Source organism: Thermobia domestica, chromosome 12 (genome assembly GCF_964235325.1).
Source record: "Thermobia domestica chromosome 12, izTheDome1.hap1.1, whole genome shotgun sequence".
Lineage (NCBI taxonomy): Eukaryota > Metazoa > Arthropoda > Insecta > Zygentoma > Lepismatidae > Thermobia > Thermobia domestica.
This window is the reverse complement of record NC_137465.1, coordinates 80,784,639-80,798,803: the sequence shown is the minus strand read 5'-3', so window position 1 is coordinate 80,798,803 and position 14,165 is coordinate 80,784,639. Positions and strand designations below refer to the sequence as shown.

The following is a 14,165-nucleotide window of genomic DNA, read 5'->3' as shown; positions in this document are numbered from 1 at the left end:
ATCCACTGCCCTATAGTACGAACGATACGCGATGACAGGGGTTTGCAACACATGTGTGGATACACGGAACTGTGGGACGCTCCGTTCGTTGCGCCATCTCTTGTCCACCCGCACGAATTAATTCCTAGACCAAAAATATGATGTTCGACCATGATATATGGTCCTCCAAAACCGCATGTTCTTGCTGCCTCCACACTCACACACACTTCACCAAACAATAGAAAAGCGTTAAGCAACTTGAACACTATTGGCAGCTAAAGACACACACACTGTTAAACACACAAATAATCCCAAACATACTCCCCCCTGTTGGTCAGCTAAGGTCTGTCCAAATAAAACAAAATGATACATATAAAAAACCGAAACAAACACAAAACTTGAAGCAATGTTACAACTGTACTTATTTTTTATTACTCAAATCTCAATTCTAATCCTTGTTATATAGTAATGCAACTAGTTTCCTGATGGAACGTTTATATGTTCCAGTTGTAGTACGAACCGTCACTACACGAACTAAGAAACCCTTTCCTGGGAACACTTTTTCAATGATGCCCAATTTCCACTGCAATGCAGGAACGTTGTCTTCAATCAGCAAAACTACATCTCCGACCTTGAGATTGTGTTGCGGTGAAGTTGTCTTAGAGCGTTGTTGAAGACCATGTAAATAATCTCGGGACCATCTCTTCCAAATGTGTTGTTTTAGTTGTTGTATCTTCTGCCAACGAGATAGGCGGTTGTGTGGTAGATCGGTGAGGTTAGGCTCTGGTAAAGCTGTAAGTGCTTCTCCAATTAAAAAATGTCCAGGGGTGAGAACACTGATGTCGTTAGGCTCACTTGATAGCACTGTAAGTGGTCGAGAATTGAGACAGGCCTCAATCTGTGTGAGTAATGTTACAAACTCTTCATATGTTAACACTGCACCTTTTGTAATACGAACTAGATGGTATTTCATTGATTTTATACCGGCTTCCCATAGTCCTCCAAAATGCGGTGAATTTGGTGGTATGAAGTGCCACTGAATTCCTTCTGTCGATGTAAAATCATGAACTTGAGAACTAAAAGGATCTGATGAAAACAGCTGATACAATTCTTTCAATTCGTTGTTGGCTCCAACGAAATTTGTGCCATTGTCGCTGTATATATTGAGACATCTTCCTCGTCTGGCTATGAATCTGCGTAAAGCTGCTATGAATGACTGCGCACTAAGATCTGTTACCAATTCCAGATGTATTGCCTTGGTGGATAAACAAACAAATACGCAACGTATGCCTTGCCTACAGATCTATTTCTAACTGCATCTGATTTTATGTAAAACGTTCCAGGGTAGTCCACGCCTTCGTTTAGGAATGGTCTGGTTTGCTGCACACGAGCTGCTGGCAACTGTCCCATAAGTTGTTTTGAACCACTGGCCTTTAACTTGAAACATGTGAAGCAATGATGGATCACTTGTTTTACTACCTGTTTGCCCCTGATGATCCAATATTTCTGGCGTAGTGATGATATTAGTTATTGGGGTCCAGCATGAAGTAATCTTAAGTGTTCTGCTTCAACTGTAAGTTTTGTTAAGTGTTTATTTGAAGGCAGAACTATTTGATGTTTGACGTCAAACGAAAAATTGACTATTCTCCAATCTTTCTCCAACTCGGATCATGCCTTCACTATCTAAAAATGGATGTAAATTGCAAGGGTGGATAACTTAACGAAATGTTCAATATCTACAATTTGTTATCTGTTACGGTTACTATTTTGTAACGCATTTCTGCACCTAGTTAATAACGTTATTGGTCAGTGTAACTTTTAAAACACTGAATACCAGTTCTCTCTCGAATCCAAAGGGTTTTGTTCCTTGATTTTAGCGATATGAAACGTATTGAAATTCTGCAGAACATTTTTGTGTAAGTAGACATATTTTTGTTATGATGAGTACCATTTCTATGTTTCTCTTTTCTTTATCGGTTACCTTTTGTACCTGTATTTCATCTTCTTCAATTCTGATGGTCTTGGAGTTACGCTTGAGTAACGTTTAAACATCCTTGGCGACAGGGAGTCTAAGGTTGGCTTTAAAAGAATCTCCATTATACTAGTAAATAAATTCCACCTTTTTCAGTCTGTTTTCTTTTTCCTCATACTTAAGATTCAGTAAAAACCTTAGGCCCTCAGGCACATGTCCTTTGAGAATAGCATTACTTTGATTGCTCTGTATTTAAAAAGAGGAAAAAGAGAAATGATCAAAGAGTGAAGTTTTTAATGTAACCTTATTGATAAGATTTTTACTTCTTGTGATGACACTGCGGATAGTTGAGTTGATTTGGAGTTTAACGTCCTTTTCGGCAGCGAGGCTTTATGAGACGGGACCTACTGATTAACATGGAATCGAAACCACATGTGCTCACGCCGGGAATCGAACCCGGGTCTTCCAGGCGAAAGGCGCGTACGAGGCATGAAGGAGCTCACTGCCGGTAGTCACCATATATGTTTATTTTACAACAGTCTTGCACTGACCAATGTGGTTGAAGCTCGAGCTCACTTCCCAACAAGGATCGAACCCGGAGCTACATACACCAAAGTTACACATATACTGGCCCCCAGGGAAGCAGGAAGGACATTTCATTTGCTTGCAAGCAATTTAGTTTATAAATCAAATACATATCAGACATCAGTGGCGTAGCGAGAAACTCATCAAGGGGGACCAACACACAAGATTTGGTAGAAAGGATCTTCTGAGGGGTGCACCAATAACTACCAGTAGGCCTACATTTGAATTGAATTGGATTTTTTTAAATGCCTTTAGGCACCTGTGGTGTGAATGAGGAAATGCCCTGGAAATCCTAAGTATCTGTTTTCGGTGAATCCTTTTGTTGAACTTTTAGAAAATTGACTTAAACTATCGATTTTGCAAAACTTCGCTTTGATTTAAGCCCAAATCGAAACATGACAGAGGAAAATTTCGGAAAGTGTTGCTATTTTCACTCCTAGCTTCTCACTTTAGGTAGTGTATATTCAGTGGTGCCCACCCCCCTTATGTCCACGACGCACCCCCCCAATTGTCTACCCGTAAGTGTTCTTCCATGAAAAAATCTTCTTTTCGATTAATTTTTACACTCCCTGAAACATATTTATACATATTTTTACCCCCCCCCAATATTTCAATGACGCACTTTGCGTCATAGCCCCCCCCTTGTGGGCACCCCTGGTATATTTACAAGGAACGGGGTGCACGTGCACCTTTGCACCTTTAAATATATTTCTATTTTACCTTATTTTTGTAAAAAAAAAAAAAAAAAAAAAAATCTGCCAGAGAAAGAAAATTGTCAAAAAGTGCTACCCATTCAGAAGACTATTTTCTTCTCATGTGAATGTTTTGACTTCTCGTGGCAATGTGGTAATCTGTAGTTTATTTTGTTTCATTTCCTCCCTTTGATTTTTAATGTTCAATTTATTGTTTAAATGCTTATAAGTTAACTTGCGAGAAAGTGTCATAGTCGAAGGTTGTACTACTTGTAGTACTGATATTAAAAAGTAAATAAAAGAATTATAATGGAAACAAATTTTTCATGTTGTATTCAGAAAACAAACATAGGGTTCTTGCGGTTCTAAATTGCGGTTCTGAAATTAATATATCGCAGGCATTCGTTGATATAGTAGCCTACATGTTGGTTTTCACCAGGTACATTCGTGAAGTGTCCCCTCGAGATTCGTGTAAAATTGATTTAAATACAAAGTTCTCTGTTGTCTAATGTGTATTGTACTAAATTTAGCTGCCCATGCCGGTGATTGGCATATTTATGGGCCTTCATATATCCGGAATTCTATCATACACTACCATAACGCTCGGACACAAAATTCATTTCAGTTTATTTAGATGTTACTCACTGGACATGAATATAGGCATATGAAAAACAAATTGGATCAAGTACTGCTTCTGACACATGTTACTCATCCCGGCCGCCATCTTAGATCCGCCATATTAGATTTTACTTTTGGTTTTTCAAATGGAAATAGTTGCAAGTGTTACATCGGACATTTACGTTTGCAATCACTGGTGTAATGTATTTTACCGTAGCTTGTACCATTTGGAAGGTATTACATGTTCATTCCCTCCAGCCACTTTGCGAATAGACATTGCAGGTTAATATCAGTTACGCTTACGTTTTTGATGTTGACAAATCAAAACAATTTCTAACTGGTAAACTCCTTACAACATAGGTGTCATAATCTTATTACATTTCCATGAGTGATTGTTATTACTTCCATGTTATACTATAATAAGGAAGTAATTTATTCTGTCAAAATGCCTAATGTAGATCGAGATACGGCCAGATTTGGGTGAAGACCTACCATTTCCGTATTGACATCTGTGTGTCTGCATGTATATAAGTTCAGAGAATATTTCATCAACGATAACACATAAAAAATTGCATATACACACGGGGCCCTGCACAACTTTCTATTTGGTTCAATATGAAGTGCTTGACATTTAATGGTATATACAAGCTACGATAAAACTCAGTACACCAATGAAATTCCGAGAAAAGTTTACATTAATTTGATGTATCATTTGAACCTATTGCCATTTGAAAAACCGAAAGTTAAATCCAAGATGGCGGCCAAGGTTCGTAACATATATCAGAGAAGGAGTACTTGATTCAATTTGTTCTGCATATGCCATTCATGTCCAGTGAAATCTAAAGAAACTAAAAGCAACTTTGTGTCCGAGTGTTATAGTAGTGTATGATTGAATTCCGTATATATATGAAGGCCCATAAATATGGAAATTACCGGTATGGACCGCTTAAATTAGTACAATACACATTGGGCCACGGAGAACTTTGCATTTGAATCAATGTTACACGAATCCCGAGGGGACACTTCGCGAATGTACCTTGTCAGTCTCCGTACAACTTGGAATCGCTTAACATTAGTTTTACGGGAAGAAAAAACATTATTTGGAACAACTTTCCAGTTTCGATCATCTGTATTTCCTCCTTATTTATTCGGTGTAAGGACTTCAAACTTATTTTGTTGGATCTTGCTTATCGAAAGGTTTTTAAAACTGCCTTACTGCCCCCAAAGTCTGAAATTCAGGGTGAGGTGGGGGCGGATGCCCTCCTGTCCCATTGACGCCCCTATCTAGCGGCTGTCATATGAAACTATCCCACGGCCTTTAACGTGGTTTTAGTTATACTTATTGCGGACTCTTGACTGCGAAAATATTACGTTTGGAAATAGAATTCATTTGCTGAGCAAACCTGAACCTTATTGAAAATGGACTTGGATCCCTAGTGCTCTGAACGCCTCAAATATTACTTTTCTTCAATGAATTATTGACTTAAAAAACAACCAATTACATAGGCTTGCAGAAAATATTCTAAAGTTAGCACAACATGAAGTGTGCTTCAAACTATCATTACTTTTCGAAAATTTATTATTTTAAGATAATTTTATTAGTATGAGTGTTCTGAAATAGTAATCAAATTTTTGCAATTAAAAATATCACCCGCCTCCATGAAACGCGAATTTAGCCCCTAAGAGCATAATTAGGAAATTTTCAGAAGCAGTAACTCCGAAATGACTTGTTTTAAGGCTAAAGTAACCGCACAAGCGTATTTCTGGTAAAGTTCTAGCCTTAAAACACGTAACATGACTTCATTTGAAATTTTGAATTCCAATCAAAGATGCCAGCCATGATGCTTGATAGCACTATCTGATGTGTCAGACCACTTAAAAGTTTCATCATTCTCCCTCAACCCGTTCTCAACGCACAAGGGTGGTGAGGACTTTCGTTTCACCATGCATATTGATAGATTGTATGAAATCTCCACAGTAGGTAGATTTTAAAATCTACCTAAAAAGCTACTTACAATCAAGAAAGTACTTATGAGAATCACTGGTAAGAGGGTGTAATAAAAAGGGGTTGGAATATGAAATAAGTTGAGAATTACTAATCTACACTGTAATATTCTGTACCCAGCACAGTGTCATTAATCAGGATAAAATAAATGAAAAGGTCGGTTGCTAGTAAAGAGCAAAAAGTCCTAAGAAATAAGTTATTACATGATTTTGAAACATGTAAAAATCGTGTTTTAAACTGTTCAAAATGTTTAAGACATGTTTTTTTTGTCTGTGTTTTAAAACATGTTTAAAACGTTTTGAACATCTTTTTTTATGTTTTAAACACGTTTTGTTCTTTTTTTAAAAAAATAAAACTATTTTTTCCAACCCTTGTCTGGTGCCTAAGTAATATAAAACAAAAACCATGTACCAAATTGGTCGCCAGGTTGGAATTTTCGATCGCCAGATCGCCAATGATGACTGAATATTTCAGTTTGGCGATAGACATTTGCATAAATTATATCTTGCAAAAAAAAAAGAAAAAAGAAAAAAGAAAGAAAGAAAAGAAAAAAGAAAAAAACTATATGATCTTGTTGCTGGATTTAGACTTGAGGTTTCGTGGCGTGCCTGTAATATATAGCAAATCAATATATAGAAGTCATTACATATGCCGGCATGAAAAGGTAAGAAATATGGCGTTTGAAGCGAATAACTGACAATGTACAGGGCCAAATGAATACATTCTCACACCCAAGATTATACTTCAGCCCCTTCACTTTCCGTCAAACAAAATATATTCGTAGTTCTTTTGTTGTTGTAAAGGCGAACCTGTCCTTTGCCCTGTCGCTTTGTAAAGTATAGCGATCTTTATTCTTTGGACAATGGGCTATCTGCGCACCATATTTCGATTATATTCAGCCAGTAGTTACGGAGAAATACAATAGAACATACAAGACAAGCCGAGCCGAGCCTATCGCCGGCCGAGCTCGGCCATCACATGTAGTGATCTTTATTCCTTAGATGATTGGGTATTTTCGCATCAAGTTTGGTTTAAATTTAGCTGACAGTTACCGAGGAATAAAGTACTACATACACACACACATAATTACAGTACATCTGGAGTAAAAGTACAACATCCGGTCAGCTTACGCTGGGAACTGAAAAGAAAAGTCCTAACATCAGGATCACAAATAGAACATACTATATGTAAGCGGAATCCACTTCCAACATCGCAATATTAATCGGGGGGGGGGAGGCTTGAGCCGGGTGATCCTCCCTGACTACGCCACTGTCAGACATGACCTACAGCTTAAGGGGATGTCTTCCCATCATCAGAGGCTTCAGAATCTTCATAAGATAACATGTAAAATTTAATTCATAAATATCTTAGAAAATACTGCATATAGGAACTGGTAATTTTGTTGCCAAAGAGTAATACAATTCAGATGACTGTCACAATTTTGCACCCAATTACTTGGATTAATTGTAATGCATTCTTCCGTATTGAGTTACTGCAGGTAAAGAGTCAAAAGACCACTTGCAAACCTCATGAATTACTATGGATGACATTATTTCAAGAACAAATGCTGAGGAGGGATGTATTATGACAATTTGAAAAGTGAAACCCGTGTCTACCCCTCCAGTTTCATAATCATTTATGCCTTGAGCAGTCTCCCTTTCCACACCCACTTCCCACTGTTTTCCCACAACTTTACGACACAACTATCTGAATGTGCTTTTTCGGCGTAAGTTGGTATGATTCACGTGTCAACAAAATACTTCGTAGAACAAAGATAATGATCTTTGAAACCTGAGTATGGAATGTCTTTCCAATTGCTTTTCTACATCTTTTGTTGGTTGAAACGGATGGATTCTCCTTCGAAGCAGTAGCTTTAATCTCTTCCATTCACAAATGTACAACCAAAAAAAGTCTAAATGTTTCTTATATATTTGCCTATTTCTTTTGTTTTCTGGAAGGATAGATTTCTTTTCATTTTATAATATTTATCACAAAAACGCACACAGTACGATGTTTCTGTGGTTAGAAGGGATTAATTGTGTGCAGGGATGGCAAAAATCAAAAATCAAGTTTTCGTTGTAAGTTTCTTTTTTTTTTTTTTTTTGAATAACTAGAGTGGTTTATCAAAACTCCATTATATATTTACCATATTCGCGTGTGTCAGTGTGTGACAAAAATAAATAAATAAATAAAGTATTTCATAAATCATCACCAAATTTGGTAAAAGAGTCAAGAATTAGGAAGTGAGTTTGTTATTAAAATAGTCTTCTCAAACCGAAAGTGCTTTAAATAAACCATTTCCGGTTTGATCATTGATCACCATAGATCGAAAAACGTAATACGTATTAAGATCCGGGTTTCTGTTTCGTAAGAACATATTTAATCTCTATTATTAACTCTCTACTAAAACCGGAAGTGGTTCATTCAACTATAATTTCTCATTTCAATAAATATTGGTCTACATAGAGCAAGAGCGGTAGATGAAAGCAGTTTTCTCCATTCGGATAGCTCTCAAGTGTCTCAAAAGTGCAGTCGCGTAGTCAGGGGGGCTCACCCGCCTCAAGCTCTCCCCATTAGTGTTGGAATGTTGAAAGTGGATTCTGCTTACATGAAGTATGTTCCATTTGTAATGTTAGAACTTTTCTTTTTAGTTTCCTTAGTAAGCATAAGGGAGCTTGTAGTTTTACTCCAGATGTAATTAAGTATGTGTGTATGTAGTACTTTATTCCTCGGTAACTACCAGCTAAATTTAAACCAAATTAGATGTATCCTCGTCGCCAAAAGTGCCTTTACATCGCCGTGACGGGTATGTGACAGCGCAGTACATTAAAGAAGGGATGGTTGCATAAGAATTTGTGATTAATTTTGAAGAGTTTTTATTTTGACTAGGAAAATAAAGTAGGTATAGGGAGTAAAGACACAGATTTGAAGCATCAGTGCACTGTCATCTCTGAAAAGATTCGTATTATTGCCTTATATGTTAAGTTAAACACCACAACATCTGTCACTGATAGCGTAGATCATCTTACTTTTTAAAATTGCCTCTGTAGCCTATTTGTCCATACATTAATCTCCAGACATGATGTATAGAGAGGAGAAAGAAAGAGATACAACATCTGTAAGATTTATGTAATTCACTAAGGGACTATAGGAAACGACTAAGCTAATTACTGCTACTAGCGCTTTTTAATCTTCAGGGATTTACTACATGTTCGCAAAACATTATTATAAGTCCTAAATCTGTGCGTGAATTATTTCGTTCGCCACACTGTAATTATTTTAGAATGGAAACTGATTACGCTGAACGTGAAAATGTTTCTCGTAAAGCAATGGCCGTAATAAATGTAAATAAGGTTCTCATTATTATATAAAACACATAAGTATTTATTCCGTGTATAGAACAATATAATACAGTAACTAAGCAACATCATAATCACTAACGCCCGCAGGATTTTTTTCAACGGGTGGAGGGGAAGTCCGATATAGAATGTTTCGTTTTATTCCCTATATATATTAACAGTCATAACATTTATCATTGATAGCGTATATCGTCTTTCGCCACTGTAGCTTATTAGTCAGAACATTCATCTCCAGACATGATGTCGAGAGAATAGAAAGAAATAGATATGAACAGTGGTGTAACTAATTTTACTGCGCCCTGGATCGATCGATCATCGATTTACTCATACTCCCCCAGGCCCTCTGCCACAGGTATTTCAGCTGCTGCGTTATATATATGGTTCCATGTTAGAAGGGCCAAACAAAAGGGCAAAGACAGAAAGACCCGAGTCAAAAGGGCCCTGCGTCAAATGGGCCCGGGTCGAGATGGCCCCCTCGCTACAAAAGGGCCCGAGACAAAAGATCTCCGCAACAACAGGACACGAGTCAAAAGACCCTGCGTCAAACGGGCTCGGATCAAAAGGGCCCGAATCAAAACGCCCCTCATAAAAAGGACCCGGGTCGAAAGGTCTCCGCAACAAAAGGGCCCGAGTCAAAAGGCCCCGAATCAAAACGACCCTCATAAAAAAGCCCGAGTCAAAAGGGACTCCGCTACAAAAGAGCCAGAGTCAAACGACCCTGCGTCAAAAGGGACCGAGTCAAAAGTGGCCGAATCAAAACGCCCCTCATAAAAAGAGTCATAGTCAAAAGGAGCCCACTAGAAAAGGATCCGAGTCAAAGGCCCTGCGTCAAATGAGCCCGGGTCAAAAGGGGCTCTGCCACAAAAGGGTCCGTGTGAAAACGACCCCACATCAAAAGGTCCCGGGTCAACTGGTCTCCACAACATAAGTCCCGAGTCAAAAGGGCCCGAATCAAAACGCCCGTCATAAAAAGGAGCAGAGTCAAAAGGGGCCCCGCTACGAAAGGGCCCGAGTCAAACGGCCGTAAGTCAAAAGGTCGCGGATTAAAAAGTCCCTAGTCAAAAGGGGCCAAATCAAAATGCACCTCAAAAAGAGCCCGGGTCAAAAGGGTTCCACGACAAAGTTACCTGAGTCAAAAGACCCTGCGTCAAACGGACTCGGGTCAAATAAAGCCGGAGTCAAACGGGCCCGCGTCGAAAGGGCCCGGGTCGGAATGTCTCCGCAACAAAAGGGCCTGAGAATCGTTTGTTAACACAACGCAAAAATTTGAGATTTAGATAGCGATAATAAACATAACAATTATAATGATGTCTGCAGAATTTTTGTGTATACTGGTACGGAATGACAACCAACGTCAGTAACAGAGGCGACTCTTGAGGGAAGTGACATTGGTAAAAATTAACATTTTACGAACGCAATCCACAAGAAGTTAACTGCACAAATGTATGATGGAATTTCATTTACGGTGGAAAACATTAACGGTCTCAAAACAAAAGATCAAACAAAACTAGTGATGAGCGCAAGAGTCTTGGTCTTGCAGTTTTTGCAAGAGTCTTGCATGCAAGACCAAGACCAGGAATCCCGATGCAAGACCAAGACCAAGACCAAGGGGTGCAAGACCAAGACCAAGACCACACCTGCAAGACCAAGACCAAGACCAAGAGTCTTGCACAAGTACCGTTTCGGTGGTAGAGCAGTCACATGTGGTTATACGGGTCCCTGGTTGGATTCTAGCATGCGCCATGGAAACTTTTTAGTGGGCAAACACCGTGTGCGTGGGTTTTCTCGGTAGAGACCTGCATGGGCCGGGCCTTGCCCGAGACCCGAAGCCCGGCCCTACCCGCGGGCCGGGCTTGGGCGGGCCGATTCTATTATTTCTTTGAGTCGGGCCGGGCTTGGGCCGATTAATTGCAATTCTTTAACCCTCGAGAAGTCGCGCTGAAAAAGTAACGCGAGTAGTCGCGCGCGGTCAAATGGACCGAACGAACATAATGTGTTGCAAAAATCGTTTTAAACAGTTTTCTTGTATTAGAAACGTAATTTTGTATATTTTCTGATTAAGAGGGAATAACATTTTTATTGTTATAATAAGTTTTACAGTAATAACTATTAGAGAAACCTACAACTAGACATGTTATTTTTTTATTTCTCATTTGGAATAAAATGTTTTTGTCGTTACATATTTCTTTAGATAGATAGCTAAGCACTGGTTTTATTGAAAATTCTAAACCTGATGATGATCTTTTGTTTTTGTCAACTTTGGTTCGTCTAAAATTAGAAATGCAATAGTAAATTAGTTAAAAATATACTATATAAACATAACAATAAAACAAAGCTTCACAGCGCATTTTACATTGAATTAGAGCTCAGTCGTAGCTCAGCGGTTAGCATACACGCCTTTGGCGTGGGACTGCCGGCTCGATTCCCGGTGGGACCTCATGTGGTTCGGATCCTTCGTTAAGCAGTAGGTCCACGTCTTACATATCCTTGATGCTGAAAAGGGCGCTAAATTGAAATCAAATCAAATTTACATTGAATTATTTTAAGGTCCTGTTATTTTGAAACTTCACCTATACAGCACTACATTGAATTATTTTAAGTTATCTTCAAATTTACACTGTTCTACACTTCGTCGTCGCTTATTTCGTCCCCTCTTGCTCTGACTACATTCGGGGAATCGCTGGTCATTTCTGGGTTTAAGATCTTCAGATTCGCTCGCAGACTCCTCACTTGACCTTTCGTGTTCACTCATATATAAATATTCGTTATGATCTTCCTCAGACAAAGCTTCCACGAGATCATGTCGGCTGATTTATCCAAATAGTCAATCCCTAACATTTCCCTCCGTTGTTTTAAGCTGTTCAGTTCTAATTTTCTCTTTTCTCATACTTGGTATCAGTTTGTTAACTCTGTCAACCTCTCTTCCGTCCATTAAAATAATATTTATGTTTATAAAGCTTAAACACCTCCAAAGCAAAGGTCACGTGCAGAGCGAAACACTGAGAAAAAACATTACACGGTTAGTCGCGCGCGGTGGAAAGCACCGCAGAATCACTAAACAATCACTAGTACTTAAACTAAACAACGGATAACGGAGTGATTGAGCAGGAATGTTTGGGAAGGTGAGGGGCAAGATTAGCTAGACGGAGAAGTCTGTCGGACAAACAGAATGGACACACGATCGAAAATAATTTCCCTGTGGTGCTTTTGACCGCTGCGCGACTACTCGAGGGTTAATAATTATTGACATTCGTTAAACGATAATTAGAATAAAGGCAAACGTTGAAGAAGTGTGCCCGTGAAAAATGTTATAAAATGAAACTTCGAAAATTTATCGGGCCCGGGCCGGGCTTGGGCCAAGAATTTTAAAAAACTTATAGGGCCGGGCCGGGCTCGGGCCGAAAATCTCCAAAACGTTTCGGGTCCGGGCTGGGCCGCGCCTACATACATTGGGGCTGGATTGGGCTCGGGCCAAAAACTTCGGCCCGTGCAGGTCTCTATTTCTCGGTGTTTTGATGTTCCCTCCTACTTTCTTCAATCCACTATTTCATTCATTTCTCATGAATACCGTCTCCCTTAGCCCCAATGCATAATCGTGGGACGTTAAACTAGATATTTCGTTTCGTTTTAAAACATATTAGTGGTGTTTTTCTTCCAAAACTAAAGTGAAATGTAGTATTGAACATTGGTGATACCGTACACCATAGGTGTCGACTACATGGGTATGGCCTTGGCTCCCAGACTCAAGCATCCGTTGGGAATTTTTAATGTGTGCTCATAAAATTAAAATCGAAATAACATTTTCATGACATTGAAAAAACTTAATACATGTAACCGCAAGTTTGATTTCATGGGCGGATGCTTATACGTTGAATAATTGTTTATCAATATAACTTTTAGCATCCTTAGGTATACGACATATCGAGGGTTGAGCGATATAACATTATCCTACAACAATAAATCTATGTCATAAAATTGAAAGTGACTATTTTTGTGACTCCTAATCTCTTGAACCACCCAACCGATCTCGATCAAATTTTCAACACAGATGGAGTTTGAGCCTGGGAGTGTTTTCATCATTTCACTTTGACGGTAAGCTTAGGAAAGGGGAGAAGGGGGAGTTATAGAATAATAAATAAAACTTAACAACTTCAACCAAACGAGTAATCTCGATCAAATTTTTAACATAGAGGAGGTTCAAGCCTGGAATGTTATATGGCAGTTCACTTTGGTGGTAGAACCTAGGGGGAGAAGAGCGAAAGGGTATATATATATATATATATATATATATATATATATATATATATATATATATATATATATATAACTTAATAACTCTTGAACCACCTGACCGAACTCGATCTTATTTTAAGATAGATGAAGATCGGGCCTGAGATGGTTTTTATCAAATCACTTTGATCTTGAAGTTTCGGGGAGAGGGAGAGGAAAGATTTTTAGAAATGATGGAAAATGACCGACATTGAAATGGAATCTATAGTTTTGGGGACCGCTAAGGTAAACAATGATACTTCCGGTGCTGTTTAAATCAAAATTCAGCCCCGTAGCTTGGCGGAGGGGAGGGGAGATATATAAAAATGATCGAAAATGGCGAATATTAGTGTCGAATCCATAGTTTTCGAGGTCGCTGAGTTGAATACTGAGACTTCCTATACCATTTACGACCAAATTCAGCCTCGTAATTTGGGGAAGAGGGAGATGAATAATAATGATTAAAAATGACCAAATATTAGTGCCGAATCCATAGTTTCGTGGTCTCTGACACGAACAGTGACACTTGTGATGCCGTTTAAATCCAAATTCAGCCCGGCAACTTGGGGAGGAGGAAGAGAGGGAAACATAAAAATAATCGAAGATGACCGATATTAGAGAGCGCTTTACTAATAGTAAAAAAAGTGATTGACTAACGATATATATATATATATATATATATATAT

General features: G+C 38.7%; 1 protein-coding gene across 1 annotated transcript in view; it reads right to left on the bottom strand.

Moving 5' to 3' along the window:
• Window positions 1-427: 427 nt before the first annotated feature.
• The window catches only part of LOC145666005 (uncharacterized), a 33,858-nt gene continuing 20,120 nt past the window's right edge, over window positions 428-14,165 (bottom strand). The window contains exon 2 of the mRNA XM_081733111.1: window positions 428-1,234. Within this exon, the coding sequence (XP_081589237.1) occupies window positions 428-1,234 (807 nt within the window). The remainder of the gene's footprint in view (window positions 1,235-14,165) is intronic.